We start from the raw sequence: 16,302 nt of genomic DNA, 5'->3' as shown, positions 1-16,302 counted from the left end.
CTTTCATGACTCCTTTTAAAATCTCTTTGGTCAGTTTTCTTTCGTGGTAACTTTTTCGTGTTATAACAAATAAAACGTGCTATTGCAGCTGCCTTTCTGACTTCAGTGTCCTTTTAGGACTGAGGTGAGCAGAGCTTTGCAATTCCTTATTGCTAAATTGTAAAGCACGTATATTTTTAACATCCTCCAACTCTAACCTGTCTAAACCACGGGAATGCCTGCTTCAGTGACGTGGATCCACCACCCTCAGCGTTAACCAGCCCACTATGTGTTTCTGGAGACTGCGCAAGTGCTTAGGGGACGAGACAGGGTAAAACAGAGGAGGAGCACCGCCACTCTGCCCCTTTCAATTTATTGTCGAAATGGCTACGAGAGACATCCAGGCTTTCAAAGCACGAGCCTTTACCTGGGGGTCCGGGGTGGCCCACTGGCCCCGGCAGTCCTGCAGAGCCATCGTGTCCTCTTTGCCCTGCTTCCCCCGGAGGCCCTGGGGTCGCACGGCACGAATCGTCTGTTCTTCCCGGTTCACCAGGGTCACCTGGAGTGGGTAACAGGAAAGTAAATTAGACAGAAATTGCGAAACAGCTCCCATCTGAAAAATCAACACAACTGCGAGCTGGTTTGGGTATTCAAGTCTATACTTCAACTATTTTAAAATTCTGAATTATTGAGTCTCACTGCTTCTAGTGTTACTCTGTCTTTTAGCCTTTAACAGCATGGCAAGCGTGTATTGGCAAGGTTTGTAATATTTGGTGCACAGTTTCTGTCTTAGTGTGCCCCAAAATTATTTGAGTTACAGCCTAAAGTCTACTCAACTTCAGCGCAAACACCTTAGCACAGGTGAAGATTTACAGTACTCTGCCTATTCCGTGGCCGCAAAACCATCAGTGAGCAGGCCAAAGAGGCTAACCCACAACACCCATTTAAAATATTTATAATAATAAATAGAGAGTGGCTACATTTCACGTATTGAATGTTACTGGGAGCTACTGGCTGTTTGCATTTTGGAACAAAATCAGAACTGGATCAATGCAGTCAGACTGAGGTCAGTGTTTGGAGCAATGCAGTACTAGGATTCGCGCTTTTGCTAAATTTTTGGTTGGAAAGCATCTTGTGTGACAGCCAAAAAGCAAAAAGACAATTTGAAACAAGCGTGTTTCACGCGTCTAACTGACATCATAGCGCGAGGCTTCTCAGTGCAGCATGGTCAGCACATTGGTCTGCTCGGAAGTGCTGTTTATGTGAAAAATCTACTAGAACTACGTTTTTGGTTCAGTATCTACTACTCCTAGTAGCCAAGCCAAGAAGACCGCCTAAGAGTGGAATATATCTATTCAGAAGGAAGCCCGCATGAAAGGAACAATAATCAATAGTTGTGAACTTACCTATGACACCTGGAGGATGGGAAAGGTGGAAAGCAGATTGCGGCCATGGTGGTGCAGGTGGAAACAAGTTTCAGGCGTGAAAATCAGAGTAAAGAATGGAATGAGAACGGAGATCGCTTACATGAGGTGACGTTAGAAACAAATACGCAGTTCAGAAATTCTTACACAAGTCAAATGACAAGTCAGTTAAGTTGGGTTTTTTCTGAGATTGTTTAAATTGTATGCCAGTAAACATTAGTAAGGTGATATATTAATAGAAAGACGGTGGTTACAGCTGAATGACAATGAAGAACAGGTTCATAACTACCTGGGGGACCTCTGGGACCAGGTTTGCCTTGAAACCCTTGGTCTCCTGGTTGTCCTGTAGCACCAGGTGGTCCCTGTGGGCCATGGATTCCCATAGGTCCTGGAAAGAAAAGAGCTGTGCAGTTACAGGTGGTTGCATCCCAAGGAGATGAACACATAAACAACATGAAGTTTGGCTGCTTGAGTAACAAAAAAATGTGTGGGACAGCTCAACTCTGTGGTCTCCCAGGAGAGAAAAAAAAAAAAAGACCAAACACATTTTCCTCTGCTCTCCCTGGTCTTGAACTGAATTGAAATTTAAGACTTCTCTTTTTGTAGAGATTGGAAGGGATTGGTGTAGATAGGACTTCTCTACTCTCTGTGGAAGAAGCAGAGTATCTAGGTCCCTGGTTTCAAACTAAAGCATCTGTTGAAAGCCCACAGCTCTTGCTGTGGGCCAGATGTGAGACTCCATGTTAGTTCGGACACATCTGCCTCTTCCGTAGTTTCTCAAGACCCCTGCAGAGAGGTCAAGGTTTGCTTTATCTGGCAGACTCCAAAGTTTTACTGCCTCATTCTCAGGTTGGTAGGGGACTGTTCCAACATGTTGCTGGAAGCGGTACACCTGAGTCTGGCTCTACCCTGACCTTCTACCCCAGCCCTGGCTTATCTGTAGGTAATGCGGTGGAGCTGTGAGATGTCCGGCCTGCTCCTGCCTGGCTCAGTCTCCATGGCAATCCCCTGTGCACAAGGCTGAGTTGCGTAGGGTTGGGCTTAAGCGCTCACACTCATTAAAACGGTCGCAGATCATACCCTTCGGGCCTCCTCTTCCTTGGTTCCCTGGAAGACCTCTGGCTCCTTGTTGCCCTCGCTGCCCAGGATTGCCTGGTACCCCTCGAGCACCGGTATCACCTGGATCTCCTCGCACAAAGATAGTCTCTCCAGGAGGACCAGGATTCCCAGGCTGACCTATGGAAAAGAACTTTATTCTTAATATCTGCACAAAGCATAAACATCTAAAGATAGTCATGTTCCACTGGGGTTTTTGCTTTTGAATTGAGCACTGGATTTAGACTGGAAAGCTTTTTCTGGGTTTACCAACAGCAGCAGGCTTCTGGACAACGCGTTTCATCCTTCTGGCTCGGAAGGGAGGCCACTAATCATCTTTCTGTTTGCTTCTGTGGAAACTGAGGTACGTTGTAGCAGCAGGACTTGCACAGAATTACCATACAGGCCAGGAACCCGAATCTGGAGACCTCTCCAGTCCTCACTTCTGTTTTTTCACTGAGGTACTGGTTGGTTTCTTTGCTCCCTATGCACTTTTATACATTGTTCCACAGACGGCGACTCCCCAGTAGCCCCAGGGGCTTTTTACACGATCAGATTTTGCTTTTCATACCTCTGATGCCATCCAAGCCAGGTGGTCCTTGATCACCAGGAGGACCAGGAGAAGCACTATCAGGAGACCTTCCCCTAGGTCCAGTGGGTCCAACGGGTCCTCTTCTACCTAAAAAAAAAAATAAAAATAATCAGATTTTTTTATATCACAGAATTAAGTTATAACTAAAAGAATGCTGACATGCGAAGTCATGGAGGTAATGTGTGCTGTCACTGCTCTCACTTGCACACTGAGCATAGCAGCGATTAGGCTAACGAAGGCATCTTGTAGAAATGAAAATATTTGTTATCTTTTAAACATTTTGAATTTTTCACATAAAATCTACTTAAACTAAAGAATGCACCATCACACACTGGCGTACTGCCACAAAGAGCCACCTTGTCCTGAACTGTAGCAACAGGAGAAATGGTAAAAATAAAAGACAAGTGGGAACTCTGAAATCGTTCTGCCGGGGCCAGGGTCCGTATTCACAGGTTGTTCCTGGCAGAAGTGAGTTCAGCCGTTTCCTTAAAACCTCAGTGAACAAGATGAATTTACTAGCCTTAAATGGATTTTTTTTTTTCCTAATTTGTAACCTGGATTTTTGCAAAATAAGACAACCGCCCTCGCACGTGACAGGCAGGAAGGGTTACATAACTTTTGAATGGTCACAGCTTGTTAGCACGCCTGTTGTGCTCTGCTGTCTTCTCTTTTCTCCAAAAAACCCAGACCTACCTTCTTCAGTCTTGTTTTGACCCCATCCTTCCACTTACTCTCTCGGGAGTTCTCCCTGACTTGTCAAAGCTGGGCACAGTACCGTGGGAGGCCTTGCCCATCCCACGCCAAGCAGCGTTAACACATCTCAGGATGACACTTCTCTGTTTTCCTCAACAGCACCGTTCTGCTGACTCCTCCAGTTCATGAACCAGTAACTGAATTGACAAGAATGTCTGCGTCTATCTTAGAACACTTCAGCTCACCAGAGCTGACCTCCGCTGTTTCCCTTCTGCGTGTTATGTGACGCTATGGCAAGGTTTGGCAGAGCAAAGCCGATGTCACTCCTAACCACCAAACTGCCGAGGCCTGGACGGGCATCTGGAGGCTTTCCAGCCCAGCTCTCTCCAGAGCAGGGTCAGCTAGAGCGGCCTGCCTCGGACTCTGCCCAGCTGGGATTTGAGTATCGCAAAGGACGGACGCTTCCTAACTGCTCCGGGCCACCCCTTCTCGTATTCAGTTGCCCTCACAGGAAACACAAAAAGTTTCTTCGCATGTAAGTAGAAGTTCCTGTGTGTCAATTTGTGCCCATCGCCTCTTGTCCTGTCACTGGATACCGCTACGAGGAATCTGTCTCCGTGTCCTTCCCGTTATGCACACTGATAAAGTGCGTGTAATTATACACACATGGATAAAATTCCCCCTGAGCCTTCTCTTCTGGAGAGTAAGCCCTTCCCAACTCCCCAGCCTCTCCGCAGGTGACAGATGCTCCGATCTCTCAACCTCCTCAGTGGCCCTTCCTCAAACACTTCCCTTTTCCTGTTTCTATCCAATTCCTACACCACCAAGGCTCTTAAATAATCATCGCAATCACCTGACACAGTTCCAGCTCGCATTTACATCAGAATAACTGACAGATGGACTATATTTCTGTGACTACCAGATCTCCTGCACTCTTTTTTTGAGGAATTTCTCCCTCGGAGACAACTCCACCTAGCATTTCCCCGAGTTTGTCCAAGTCCGTCGTTCTCCGTTCTCATTCCTTCCTCTGCTGTAACACAATAAACAAGAAATGCTGGGGTCTCTGCATCTATTTGAGAACCATCAGCACGGCTTTGCTACAGTAATGTTTTTAGGGAGGGAATCTTCTGGCTGTGCGTTAATGTTCACGCTAACGAGGGGAAGAGCCTGCGCGAGCTTCATTTCGGTTCTGCAGGGCACCACTGAGGAGAAAACTCTCTTACCTGGGAATCCTGGGAATCCCCTTTCTCCAGGGGGGCCTGGAATAGAAACACCGGGCCATCCAGGTTCACCTCTGTCTCCTTTTGGTCCAAGTTCTCCTGAGTATCCTGGGGGCCCTGTTTCGCTTTGACCTTTATAGGAAAACAGTTATGTACGTGAGGCTGACAGTGAGTACAAATACAGATGTGCAGAAGAGAAATACCAGCTGCAGATGTTCCTCCATGCAAGGGAACCTCGTGCTATTTTTCTGGTTCTCTCCTGGAAGCTGAAGAGACTTTTGTTGATTCTGGCCCTAATTCACCTCTTTCAAAAAAAAAAAAAAAAAAAAGTAATCTCTTTGCTTTAATGCTTTCTTCAGGGGTTATTTTATATTGTGTCATTACTGCCTGCGATTTTCTATCAGACATAATTTTCTATCAGTACAGATTTGTAGTCTCTAGACAGATTTTTTTTTTTTTTTTAATGCTGCTTCAAAAGCACCTTTTGCAAGCTGCAAATACATTGGTGTGAGTGAAATCCAGGTGGTTCTGAAGTTTGCGGCACAGCTCCCATGGACTTTAATGGGGCTGGGATTTCATAAGTCTCCTTTTAATTTGTTAGTTTATCTTTTGCATATAAAAAACCTGGAGACTTGGCTCTATTTTGAATCATCTGCACTGAACATCCTTGCAAGGTTCCAACAGAACTATGAGTAATGGAAGTTTTAAAGTTTTCCCCCCGAGTAAGTGCAGGTGTGCCATCAGGCATACTCCAGATTCCGTTTGAAAGTTCGGTCTGAGCCTTAACGATATCTCCTAGGCAAGGCAACTACCAAAATACCGTGCATCGTTCCTTGCACATTCAGTCACTTCGGAGAAGATTTTCTGTTTCACATGACTATTCCCCTCTTTACCTGGAGCTCCTGCAGAACCTTTTTGACCTTTCAGTCCATCCAAGCCATCCAGTCCCGGCAGTCCAGGAAGACCTGAGAGGTGTTACAGGTGTCAGTGGGTGCCACAATAATCCTTTGAAGTCACAATTAAAAATTTGTAATTTAATGTAATGCTGTTTTTTTTTTTCTGACAACGTGTTCTGGATCAAGACAGGTATTTGCTGAATTTGATTCTTACTGGCAACTGGAGACGAGATCACATTGCACCTGAGTGCAGTCTTGTTGGAAAGGAGAATGCGAAAAATCTGAAGATAGCAATCATAATACCGTTTCACATCAGAAAACCTTACCTTTTAACCCTTTAGGTACTTCTATACTGCAGCGAGCAGCAGGAAGCTCAGTCTGGGCTAGCTTACAGTGAGCCTCGTGTCTGGGGCTGGGCTACTGCTGCTGGAAGTGACTGACCGGTCCAAAGTTATCGCTGCCTGCCCAGCTGACTGGAACGCAGACACCACCTAAAATACCGGTAAAGCTGGAACTTCTTTACAGCTTCTGTTCCAAACCTAAGTGCAATGTAATCTAGCTACACTAGAAAAAAAATTGTAAGTTTTCACCTGGCTTCTTATCTCTGCTCCTGCAGATTTCACACTAAAACTACGCTTTTTTTGCATCACGTTATTACCTCATGCTGTTCAGTTTAAAGAATTTTTGTCTTTGAAGACAACGAAGCTTTACGCCAACACGTGATAGCACACAGCAGCTTTGTCCCTACGATGTTCACTCGATGAGCTGAGTGTTCATGGCAGATACAACTTTTGCTTTATCATCAGCTGTGCTTTTTGAAAATTGCTAGAACTCAATAAGTAAAAATATAGATGGCACATTTTTTAATCCCTTCTTTAAAAGCTGAACTAATCTGCGATTGTGTTCGTTGTTTGCAGCGGAGGTAAGAATATCTCCGTGTCATTAGCACTTCAGTTTCCTAAGCTGTATATCCAGCGCATGAATCTTACTGCTCTACTTAAGCACATATGAATGGATTTTTTTTTTTTTTTAAACGTTTACAAGCTGGTTAGATTTGCCAGGAACAAATTGCTTTAGGAAGAGCAACACAAGTGCCCTTCCTCAGCAGCTTCACCTGACAAATTTAAAGGTCCCTAGTTCAAAGCTGAGTCATCTGAGAACAGAAAAATAAAAGGGCACTGGAGTTCTTTAACGTTTCATGCCATTCTGGGTTTCAGTCCTGCCTCCTGTAGCCTGTCTGTGCTTTGGGTACGTTCCCATGTTCAGATTTATGTAAGAGCTGCATGCCAACTTGGGGAATTTAACAGTGGTATTTTAGAATTATTATGAACACCTACCTCTTTTAGGCACCCAGGTCACCATTTAAAACTTTTTTTGATCTTTAGCTCCTTCAGTTACGATTGATGGCTTGGTTTACTTGCTTTCCAGGGAATTTCTGACACGTTTGCCAACAATCCATTACAATATCAGCACTTGTAATTCTAGGTTGCTGGATTGCTATGGTCCCGTATTTCTAGGTACAGCTGAATTGGCTGACCCGTGTATGAACCACTGTTTCTGTATTTTACAGCCCAGTTCAGCTGCTACTCACACAAGTAATTCCACCGGTGTTCTGAATGTTACTTGCCTTCATCAGGATTACTCACAAGTCAGGCTTGCCAGACTGAGCCCTTAACGAGTAAAACTATCACTGTCATAAAGAAAATGTGATTATGCTTTGGTAGATGCTGTTTAAATAATTATTTTTTTAATCTGAAAGTTCTTCAGGCACAAAACATTTAATGTAAATGAGAAGCAATTAGACCAATAAGGCCGCGTACTTAGCTATGAACAGCCAATTAACCATTTCACTTCCAGTGCCAGCACCAATATTTATTGAAAACAGCATTAAGATCCATGTTCTCCAGCTGAACTGGGATACAAATTCCACTCAGGTTTCATTACTGGCTGTAAGTCGAAGGTGTTAACCCCCTTTTCAGCTCTGCTGGCTATATGTAGCATCCTGAGGCGCAGCTGGGTCTCTAACGAAGTGCCACTTGGACAGAACTTTTCCCTCTGCGGCACGCGTGTTAATTGGTACATCTCCCGTGCAGGACTTGGGCTAACTTGTGTATGATACAGAAAAGGAGGAAAGAGTTGTCTGCTGCTAAGAAGTTTTCAGCAGAAGACTGATTTTTTCCTTTTTTTTTGTTTTTGCCCCCTCTCAATTTAGACATCCCTATCACTGCAGATCTCTGCCTTTGTTACGGCAAATATTGTTTGCAGCAATGACATGTTCTCTTGCAGATTATGCACCAGCAAGGAATCTGTCATGACAGTTTACATCAGCACCACTTATTTACTGCAAGCAATCATTAATGGTTCCCCTTTTTCATTTAAATTTTCAGTGTTTTATCGGAAACCTCAATTTTTCCTTAGGCTGAATTAGAAAAAGTGAATCTACTGTCCTCTCGAAGCATTTATCATAGTCCCAACTGTTTCTTCCCTGTGATTGCTGTGTATGGCTCACTGATATTATTCTTCCTCTCCAGGAACTGGTTATGAACCAGTCTCTCTATAACAGAGAGAGGATACAAACCACGCAGTTGATTACATTTCTTTATGAAGTATTGATATAACTTAAAATTTCAATATATCATTCTGCGTATAGTAAAAGTTAATAATGTTCTCCAAGAAAAACAACCATGTAGCGGAACTGCCCTTCAATCTAAACACAGCAATCATCGTGAGAAGCGTACATTAGGATGCAGAGGAAACATTTCTACATTAAATTCACCAAAAATCAGGTTTTGGAGAAAATAAAACGGCAACAACCATCAGCCCACGTTGTCTTACCACGATTCGTTAAAACAAATCTGTAAGACAGAAGTGCCCATAGCAGTCTGCTGGTTCTGCAGAGTAACAGTGGCCCTCCATGGTGAAAAGGGAGAACACAGCAGAACTGAGGTGACAGTGAAACACCTGAATTGCTGCAAACTGCTTTCTCATTCCTCAGCTCCTGCTGTCGGTTACACCAGCTGAGCCAGAATCTGTTTCTGCCTCCCTCCTTACTCACTTGAGATTGTAGCCAGTGTTCTGAGGCAGCGTTTATGGTACTTTTCAAAGGTGATGGGAGCTGGCTTAATTCTTTAGTAGTTTCAGAGAACACAGACTCAAAATCATGGGCACAGTTAGTCCTTCTCCATTTTCATTACTGAAAGGCTATTTGTCTGACACCGTTTCATTACCCGTAGAACTGCACTGTATATTTACCTTTTCTGCCTTGGGATCCAGGTAATCCTTGCAATCCTGGAGGTCCCAAAATTCCATGTCTCCCTCTTTCTCCAGGTTCTCCTGGCAATCCCTGAAGACCTGTAGCTCCTGAGAGCAGGGGGGAAGAAAAAAAAAAAAAAAAAAAAAAATCTGTGAATATGCTATTAAGCTATTGATATCTTTTTTTCCTTCATGCTCTGCAGCACACTGCATTCATCACAGGTACCCAAAAGTGTACGGGAACCTATGAAGAACTGACAGATCTCGCTCTCTGAGCAGCGTACTGATGCTGTCAGGTACTGAAATAGCTTTCAGCGCAAGCCTCCACGGGATCTCCGATTCCTCTAGGCTTCTCCACAGAGGTGCCTCCTCGGCTGCATTTTCCTGTTCTATCTCTCTTTTGAGCTGTTGCACGGCACTGTGTTTTTAAACTTTGGCATTACCTGGAAATCCAGGTACTCCTGGGTAGCCAGGGTCACCCCTGGATCCTGGTCTTCCAGGTTGCCCTTGGATACCTGGTGAACCCTTCTCTCCTGGGAATCCACAAGGTCCTTAAAGAAAAAAAAAAATAACCTAGCATGTATTTGTTTAAAGTTGCCTGCTCTTCATCTCATGACAAGTTTAAAAATGTAAAAGCTCAGTAAGGAGTTTCTTGAGTAGGAAAAGAATTTTATTCCAATACTTCCTATCCTTGGATCTATTTATCAGCAATGAATTACACTGATGGCTCTGGTGATGTCTGAAGAAGCAGAAACGGCTAGCAAGATACAGCCAGGCCAGATTTTATTCTGCTAAGGACTGGCATGTTCAGCAGTGCTGTACTAGAGAGCAGGAGACTCCACCTCCGATGTTCCTGCGAGCCGTATTGCACAGAGCGATGCCCTTCTGGAGTTACACCACTCAAGCATGGAAAGCAGAGCTCCCTCTCCTCTTAACAAGACTTAAAGAAGTTCTTAAGTCCAGTTTTTTCTTTAACCAGACAGAGGTACCTGGTAATCCTGGATCTCCAGGGGGCCCCTGTCGACCACGCGTACCAAGCAGAGGAGTGGGGTCACCTCTCTTGCCTGTTGAGGTACAATGACTGTCATTTCATACAAGTATCCTTTTCATCCACAAATCCAAAGCCAGGCAATTTTGTTAAGATCAGATCATTTACTCGGAGACATTAACAGCTATCAAAGGGACTGGGAGAACACAGAATGAAAGATGCTTTGGCACATGGGAACTGTCTGCCAGCTCAGCCTGTCCTGAAGTACCAACTCAGTTTGTGTTTAGTGTGACTCCTGGCTGTTTTCATGCAAACTTCCCATCATGACAAAAAAAAAAAAAATCAAACCCCAAAATTACAGGATCTGTCCCAATACCAACAGCCTATACTTAAAAATGAAAGATACCGCATAAATTCCCTACAACACTTTAATAAAGAACAATAACTCCTTACACCGGTTTGTGAGGATGTACCAAATCAACGCAGCGTGAGTCTGTTCACGCAGTGAAGACCTGTTTAGGGACTGGCTGGGGACTTTAAGCCAGCCCACTTTCTTTCTGTCTGGGCTGAAATTCCTGTTTACCGCAGAATCAATAACGCCGAGCGATATTGCCCTACATTGTCTGTGCACGTCTGACCTCTCCACCTATTCATGCTGTCTCCAGCTTCACTGGCTGACTTTGCGGTGAAGAGTTAAGAGGAAATATCGAGCTCAAGTGTTGTTAGAAATCCCCTGCCACAGCAATCCCACCTTTACTGGCTATTTCCTCCTCTAGTTTTAAGGATAACTTTTCCAGTAAGTTTATTTTCAATACATTTCATAAAGTTCTCTTTATATTGAATATTGTTCTTCCCTTTTTTTTTGGTGGGAGGGAATACATTCCCTGGCTGAGAACATCTTGAATTTTTGAAGAAATGGAAAATCGAACTGAGAAAAGAATATCTCCTGTCCTCTTAATGCTTTTTTTTCCCCAGGCAATTATTTAATTTCGTTATTTACTAGTAATGAAATCCTGCTCCAAGGAAATTTGGAATGTGATGGATGACACCTCTTGTATTTCTTTGAAACACTTCTTAAAATCTCAGTATTACAGATAAATTTTTCCAGAGTAATCTCTACCTATGCAATAACAATATGCAAAACTTTATCTTTTCAACGGAATAATTTTGCATGCATGGGTATGAATTCTGCCTGATTTGTTAGGTTACATTTTCAGAAGTTCCAAGAATTCAACAATCATAGCCTGGACAACGCTGGAAAATAAGTGATAAAAAAATAAGTCATAAATCGTGTTGGAATATTTAACAAACTCTACATATCTGTACAATACCATACCGTGATACCACAACTGAGTGAATTTTCTCTTATTTGACAAATTTTACGGGTCCACAGGAGTGGATTTTCACATGTGTTTGATGGAATTTTTAAACTCCGTGAAATTTGACACAAATTTATCTTCTAAATTAGCAAGACCTGCTTTATAAGGAACAAACTGGTAAAGAATATACTGAAATGCAAGTTTTGCCTTCAGGTAAGTCAGACTTGTTTCTAATGACACTCATGTTTTAATTATTTTCACTTCTGTCCCGTTTTCCCTTTTCTGGTGAGTCCTTGCCATCTGTCAGAGCACGCACACGCTACCAACATCGCTCTTTCCAAACACATGTCCACATAAACTCGTTACCTTTAAATCCTTTTGGGCCAGTCACTCCTGGGTTTCCAGGGATTCCTGGTAAGCCAACGTCACCCTGATTTTTTTTTAAAACAAAATAAACATGCTTGACATATAGATCATTCCTGCTATACATATGAGAGCATTTGGTTCTCTTCCGCTAGCAGACGGACCAGCAATCATTATAAATAGCAAAACTGTGTCTTAAGCTCAACAGAAAAGCACGCTGTCATTGTTACACATCTAACACTGGCTGTTAACACTTCCAAGAATCTGTACATTCAACTTGCTAATCATTCTGAATTTGTGCTTTTATAGTTTAGGCTAACTCCTGGCTTGAACAGCTTTAATTCCCCACAGATAGCTGGAGTAATTTGATTTAAAAGGTACCATAAAAATGAACCAAATATTGTTGTACGCTACCCAAAATTTCTGTAAACATTAACCTATGTATGTTGTGATGTAAGAGTAAAAATGTAAGGATTTCTCTATTTTTTCCTTTTGAATAATGACCTGTAATCAGCAAAACACAGATTATCTCTTCAGAGAAATGTAATAAACCACAAGCCAAGCGAGGATGTGTCCCTTTCCCAGAAAGACAACTGTGCTTTGGGCTTCACATCATCTCCCTGCCTGTCTACCTAGCGCACAGGCCAGGGAAGAATGTTACCTTAGATCCATGTGTGAGGATATGTGCAGTTTGTTAAATTTGTTTTGAGGAATATTGCTTGCTGGGTTGTGTGTGCTGCAAGCTGTCTGTGTGGGCAGAGAGGACTTGGTTTGTCTTGTCTACTAGCCTGGCTGCCCACACAGCAAGATACAAAGCAGCAGCTAGAGATTAACTTCATAGTGGTGCTGCTGTGTTCTGGTCTCTGCAGGAAATGACCTGTCAATCTATTCTTAGCAATATCATTAAAGACTCCAGTGTGATCCATTTTTCGCCCCCTAATTAACGCGGTGTAGCCTGGATGTCCACCAAGTGGCAATAGAACAAAATTACAATGCGCAGCGAGGAGAGAGGCCCTTGACTGTCACTGCAGTTGCTGCTAAAACGCAATCAAAGCACTGAAGTGTCGTGTGAGGGAATTTCCCTTTCCTGTTACACTGTCAGTCTCCTCTCAGGAGGAACATCTAACAGGTAAGTACAACACAAGTACCCTTCACCGTATTTCTTGGAGGCAGGAGATAGAAGTCCAGGACACTTCACTACCACTTTGTTTACCTGGTCACCTGGCTGGCCTGCAAAGCCCGTAATTCCTTTAGAGCCCTTCGGGCCTGGGAAACCCCGTGATCCTGGAAAGCCTATCACTCCGGTGTCACCGTGGTCACCTGGCAGTCCCGGGACACCACTCCTCCCTGGAAATCCGGGGGTGCCTCTGAAACCAGTATTGCCTTTTTCACCTGAAGTTAATTAGAGAACAAGATCACAACCAGTATGGTCAAGCCATTATCTGACACTTATTCTGAATATGGCTGTGCTTTCACACTTTGCGAATTGCCTTAGCAATTCCCCAAAGGAACTAGCCAGCCAGCTCAAGAATCTAGAAACACAGTAAGGTAGCTGGATGCTACTGCAGCTCGGAGTCCAAACCTGTGAAAAAACACCAGGGACTTTATCGGATGAGGGTGTGTGTATGCAGGGCTTTCTTTTATGAACTTACCTCTTTCACCTCTAAATCCGTTCTCACCAGGAAACCCCAGTTCCCCCTTCTGTCCTTTCTCGAGACGGATGTTAATGAAGCCGCTGTCTCCTGGAGGCCCTCTTTCACCTTGGAACCAAACATATGGAACATAAGTAATTCCTCATGAGTGACCTGTCCTGAAAATTAATTTTCATGAAGACTTTCCTAACAAGGAAAGCCTGCAAATACTAATGTAGTTCTCAGTTGTTTCAGCAAACTCACTGCTAACAGAATTTATTATCCTTCTCTTGCTTTTCAGGTAATTCAGCAGTAACCCAGAGAGAGCTGGGGCTGTTCAGCCTGGAGAAGAGGAGGCTCCAGGGAGACCTTAGAGCGGCCTCCCAGTGCCTAAAGGGGGCTGCTGGAAAGGTGGGGAGAGACTGTTCAGTAGGGCCTGGTGTGACAGGATGAGAGGTGACGGTTTCAAAATAGAGGGAGGTAGATTCAGATTAGACATTACGAGTAATTTTTTTTACACTGAGGGTGGTGGGACACTGGCCCAGGTTGCCCAGAGAGGTGGTGGATGCCCCATCCCTGGAAACATTCCAGGCCAGGTTGGCCGGGGCTGTGAGCAACCTGATCTGGTTGGAGATGTCCCTGCTCCTTGCAGGGGGGTTGGACTGGGTGGGCTTTGAAGGTCCCTTCCCACCCAAACCATCCTGTGATTCTATAACTGGATATAGTATTTAGTATATGTGAAAACAGAAGTGAATATACCTTTATTACAAGAAGAAAAAGTAAAGAGATTTTTAACACAAAACAACAGAGTGGTAACGTAACTACAGAGTGAAATGAATTTTTACAAACCTTTTATTCCCAAATCCCCGCATTCTCCACTAGGCCCAGGTGGACCCATTTCTCCTTCTTCACCTTTTACACCGGAGATTCCCATTGGGCCTTGTGTTCCTGGGAGTCCTGGGAATCCCTGGGGTCCTTGAATCCCTTTGCTTCCTGGTAATAGTAAATGCTTTATTTACATACTCACTCTGCTACGCTGTTGCTGTCGTTCTAAGGAAGAGTATAAAGCAAAAGGCAGGGAGTTTCGACGGACTCCTTAGGAAATCAGCAAAGCTAGAGAACCAACAGCTGGCAGCGTGGCTTGTCTTGAAATCCAGATTGCCTTGAAGCAGAGATCTTCCCCCTCCCTGCTGCCACCCCATGGAGATTTAGGCTACATTTACTGATAAAGCAGCGGTCCTCAGCACATCTTAAATACAACGCGTTGCCTACGACACCACCAGATTTTGCATATGGCTACTGGAAATCACGACGACACACAGGGTAAAACAGGATTTTGGTACAGTTCCTTGAAGATTTGCCCATTAGCCAGTGATGATTTGGGACCCAGATCACATTTTTTTATAAGTATTGGACATAACGTGAAGCTATTTCTCCACTTACTCTTCAGCATACAACCACAGACCGCACCAGTAAAGGAGGCAGCCTGGACATAATTAAAAGTATATTGTTCTTATTGTAGCATATTATACCAACAGCCTGTTACAAACAGTAAGGAAATAACATGCGGAAATATGTTTTAAAACACCTAAAGCACCAGGATGCACCAAACTATTTCCATCCCCTTTTTTTTTTTTAATTCTAAGAACAAAGGGTGCTGCTGTTATTGCCTCTATGCTACCGCAGTGTCTTCTTCTCGAAGCTGGAAATGGAGGAGGGCACAAAGCACTTCTTAGCTTTCACAGCAGCAGGAAGAGCTCCCTCTACAAGAGAGGTTCCAGATGAGGTGGTCTGCAGGATGTTTAACGTACCTGGTTGTCCTGGGAAGCCAGGTAGTCCTTTATTGCCTGGAAGTCCTGGAAGGCCTCGGGATCCTGGAGGACCTGGGGGACCTTGTGAGCCAGGAGAGCCTCTGAGACCCTTGATTCCAGGTGGCCCAGCTAGGCCCGTGTCTCCGCTCTGACCTTTGAAGCCTGGTAAACCTGAGAAAAAGAGCTTTAATCTATGTATGTAAATGCAGGAAAAGGGTTCAGCAATTGTGTCTAAATAGTAGAAAGTGATAGATTTTGGCATCAGTTTGAATATTACCAAACATGGCAAAATAACTCGGAAACTTTGTTATCATGCTGGAGTCTTTTCACCTGGAACGTTTGTTTTCTTGTACGTCTTTAATGAGAAATGTATCAGTAGAAGCGCCTCGTGAAAAATCCTGACTAATTCTGAAATACTTTTGATATGTATGTCTCCTAGCTCTCCCTAAATAAAACTTCCACTTAAAAGCAAAGTGTAAGGTGCACCCCCACTAATGAGCAGCCCCCATGGAAACATTTGTCATGCCAGCCACAGAAATAACGGGATTAAATCTGCTGGAAAAGATGCGCAAAGCTTAGAGCCGTGAGGCAACCGGATGGATGGTGGGTACCTTGGGGTCCTGGCAGGCCCGTGCCACCTCTGAGTCCTGGTGGCCCTGGTAGGCCCGCGTCACACGGTGGGCCAGGGAAGCCTGGACAGCCCGGCGCTCCTATGTCACCTTCTGGGCCTCGAAAACCTTTGGCGCCTGGAAATCCTGGGGTACCAGGCTGCCCTGGAAACAAAACCAACATTGTAAAACATTTTACTTCCGTTACTCACCATCCCTCAGAATTCCTAATTGTCATTTTGAAACCACACGTTCAGGTATTTTAGTATCTTACTTATCCTTTAGTTTTTGCACAGTTTGTGAAAACGGACGCTTTTCTGCAATTTAGAACTGCCTGTTGTGGAGAGCTTCTTTCTTTAAGGAACAAATAGGAATTTAACTCCCACCTACAGGGCACTAAAGCTAGATTCTGATGTGTGGGAGCTCAGGGG

General features: G+C 44.0%; 1 protein-coding gene across 1 annotated transcript in view; it reads right to left on the bottom strand.

The window, feature by feature from the left end:
- COL4A4 (collagen type IV alpha 4 chain) overlaps positions 1–16,302 on the bottom strand; it is a 68,429-nt gene that overhangs the window by 6,007 nt on the left and 46,120 nt on the right. The window contains exons 29-43 of the mRNA XM_086755043.1: positions 15,875–16,036; positions 15,264–15,434; positions 14,302–14,445; positions 13,474–13,581; positions 13,035–13,213; positions 11,825–11,888; positions 10,141–10,215; positions 9,595–9,702; positions 9,152–9,259; positions 5,897–5,968; positions 5,007–5,135; positions 3,070–3,177; positions 2,484–2,639; positions 1,693–1,791; positions 407–538 (exon numbers count right to left, since the gene is read on the bottom strand). Coding sequence (XP_086611169.1) covers positions 407–538; positions 1,693–1,791; positions 2,484–2,639; positions 3,070–3,177; positions 5,007–5,135; positions 5,897–5,968; positions 9,152–9,259; positions 9,595–9,702; positions 10,141–10,215; positions 11,825–11,888; positions 13,035–13,213; positions 13,474–13,581; positions 14,302–14,445; positions 15,264–15,434; positions 15,875–16,036 — 1,815 coding nt within the window. The remainder of the gene's footprint in view (positions 1–406; positions 539–1,692; positions 1,792–2,483; positions 2,640–3,069; positions 3,178–5,006; positions 5,136–5,896; positions 5,969–9,151; positions 9,260–9,594; positions 9,703–10,140; positions 10,216–11,824; positions 11,889–13,034; positions 13,214–13,473; positions 13,582–14,301; positions 14,446–15,263; positions 15,435–15,874; positions 16,037–16,302) is intronic.

The sequence above is a fragment of the Chlamydotis macqueenii genome, chromosome 9 (genome assembly GCF_036417535.1).
Source record: "Chlamydotis macqueenii isolate bChlMac1 chromosome 9, bChlMac1.mat, whole genome shotgun sequence".
Taxonomy (NCBI): domain Eukaryota; kingdom Metazoa; phylum Chordata; class Aves; order Otidiformes; family Otididae; genus Chlamydotis; species Chlamydotis macqueenii.
Note: the sequence above shows the minus strand (reverse complement) of the source record. Positions and strands in the feature narration are given on the sequence as shown.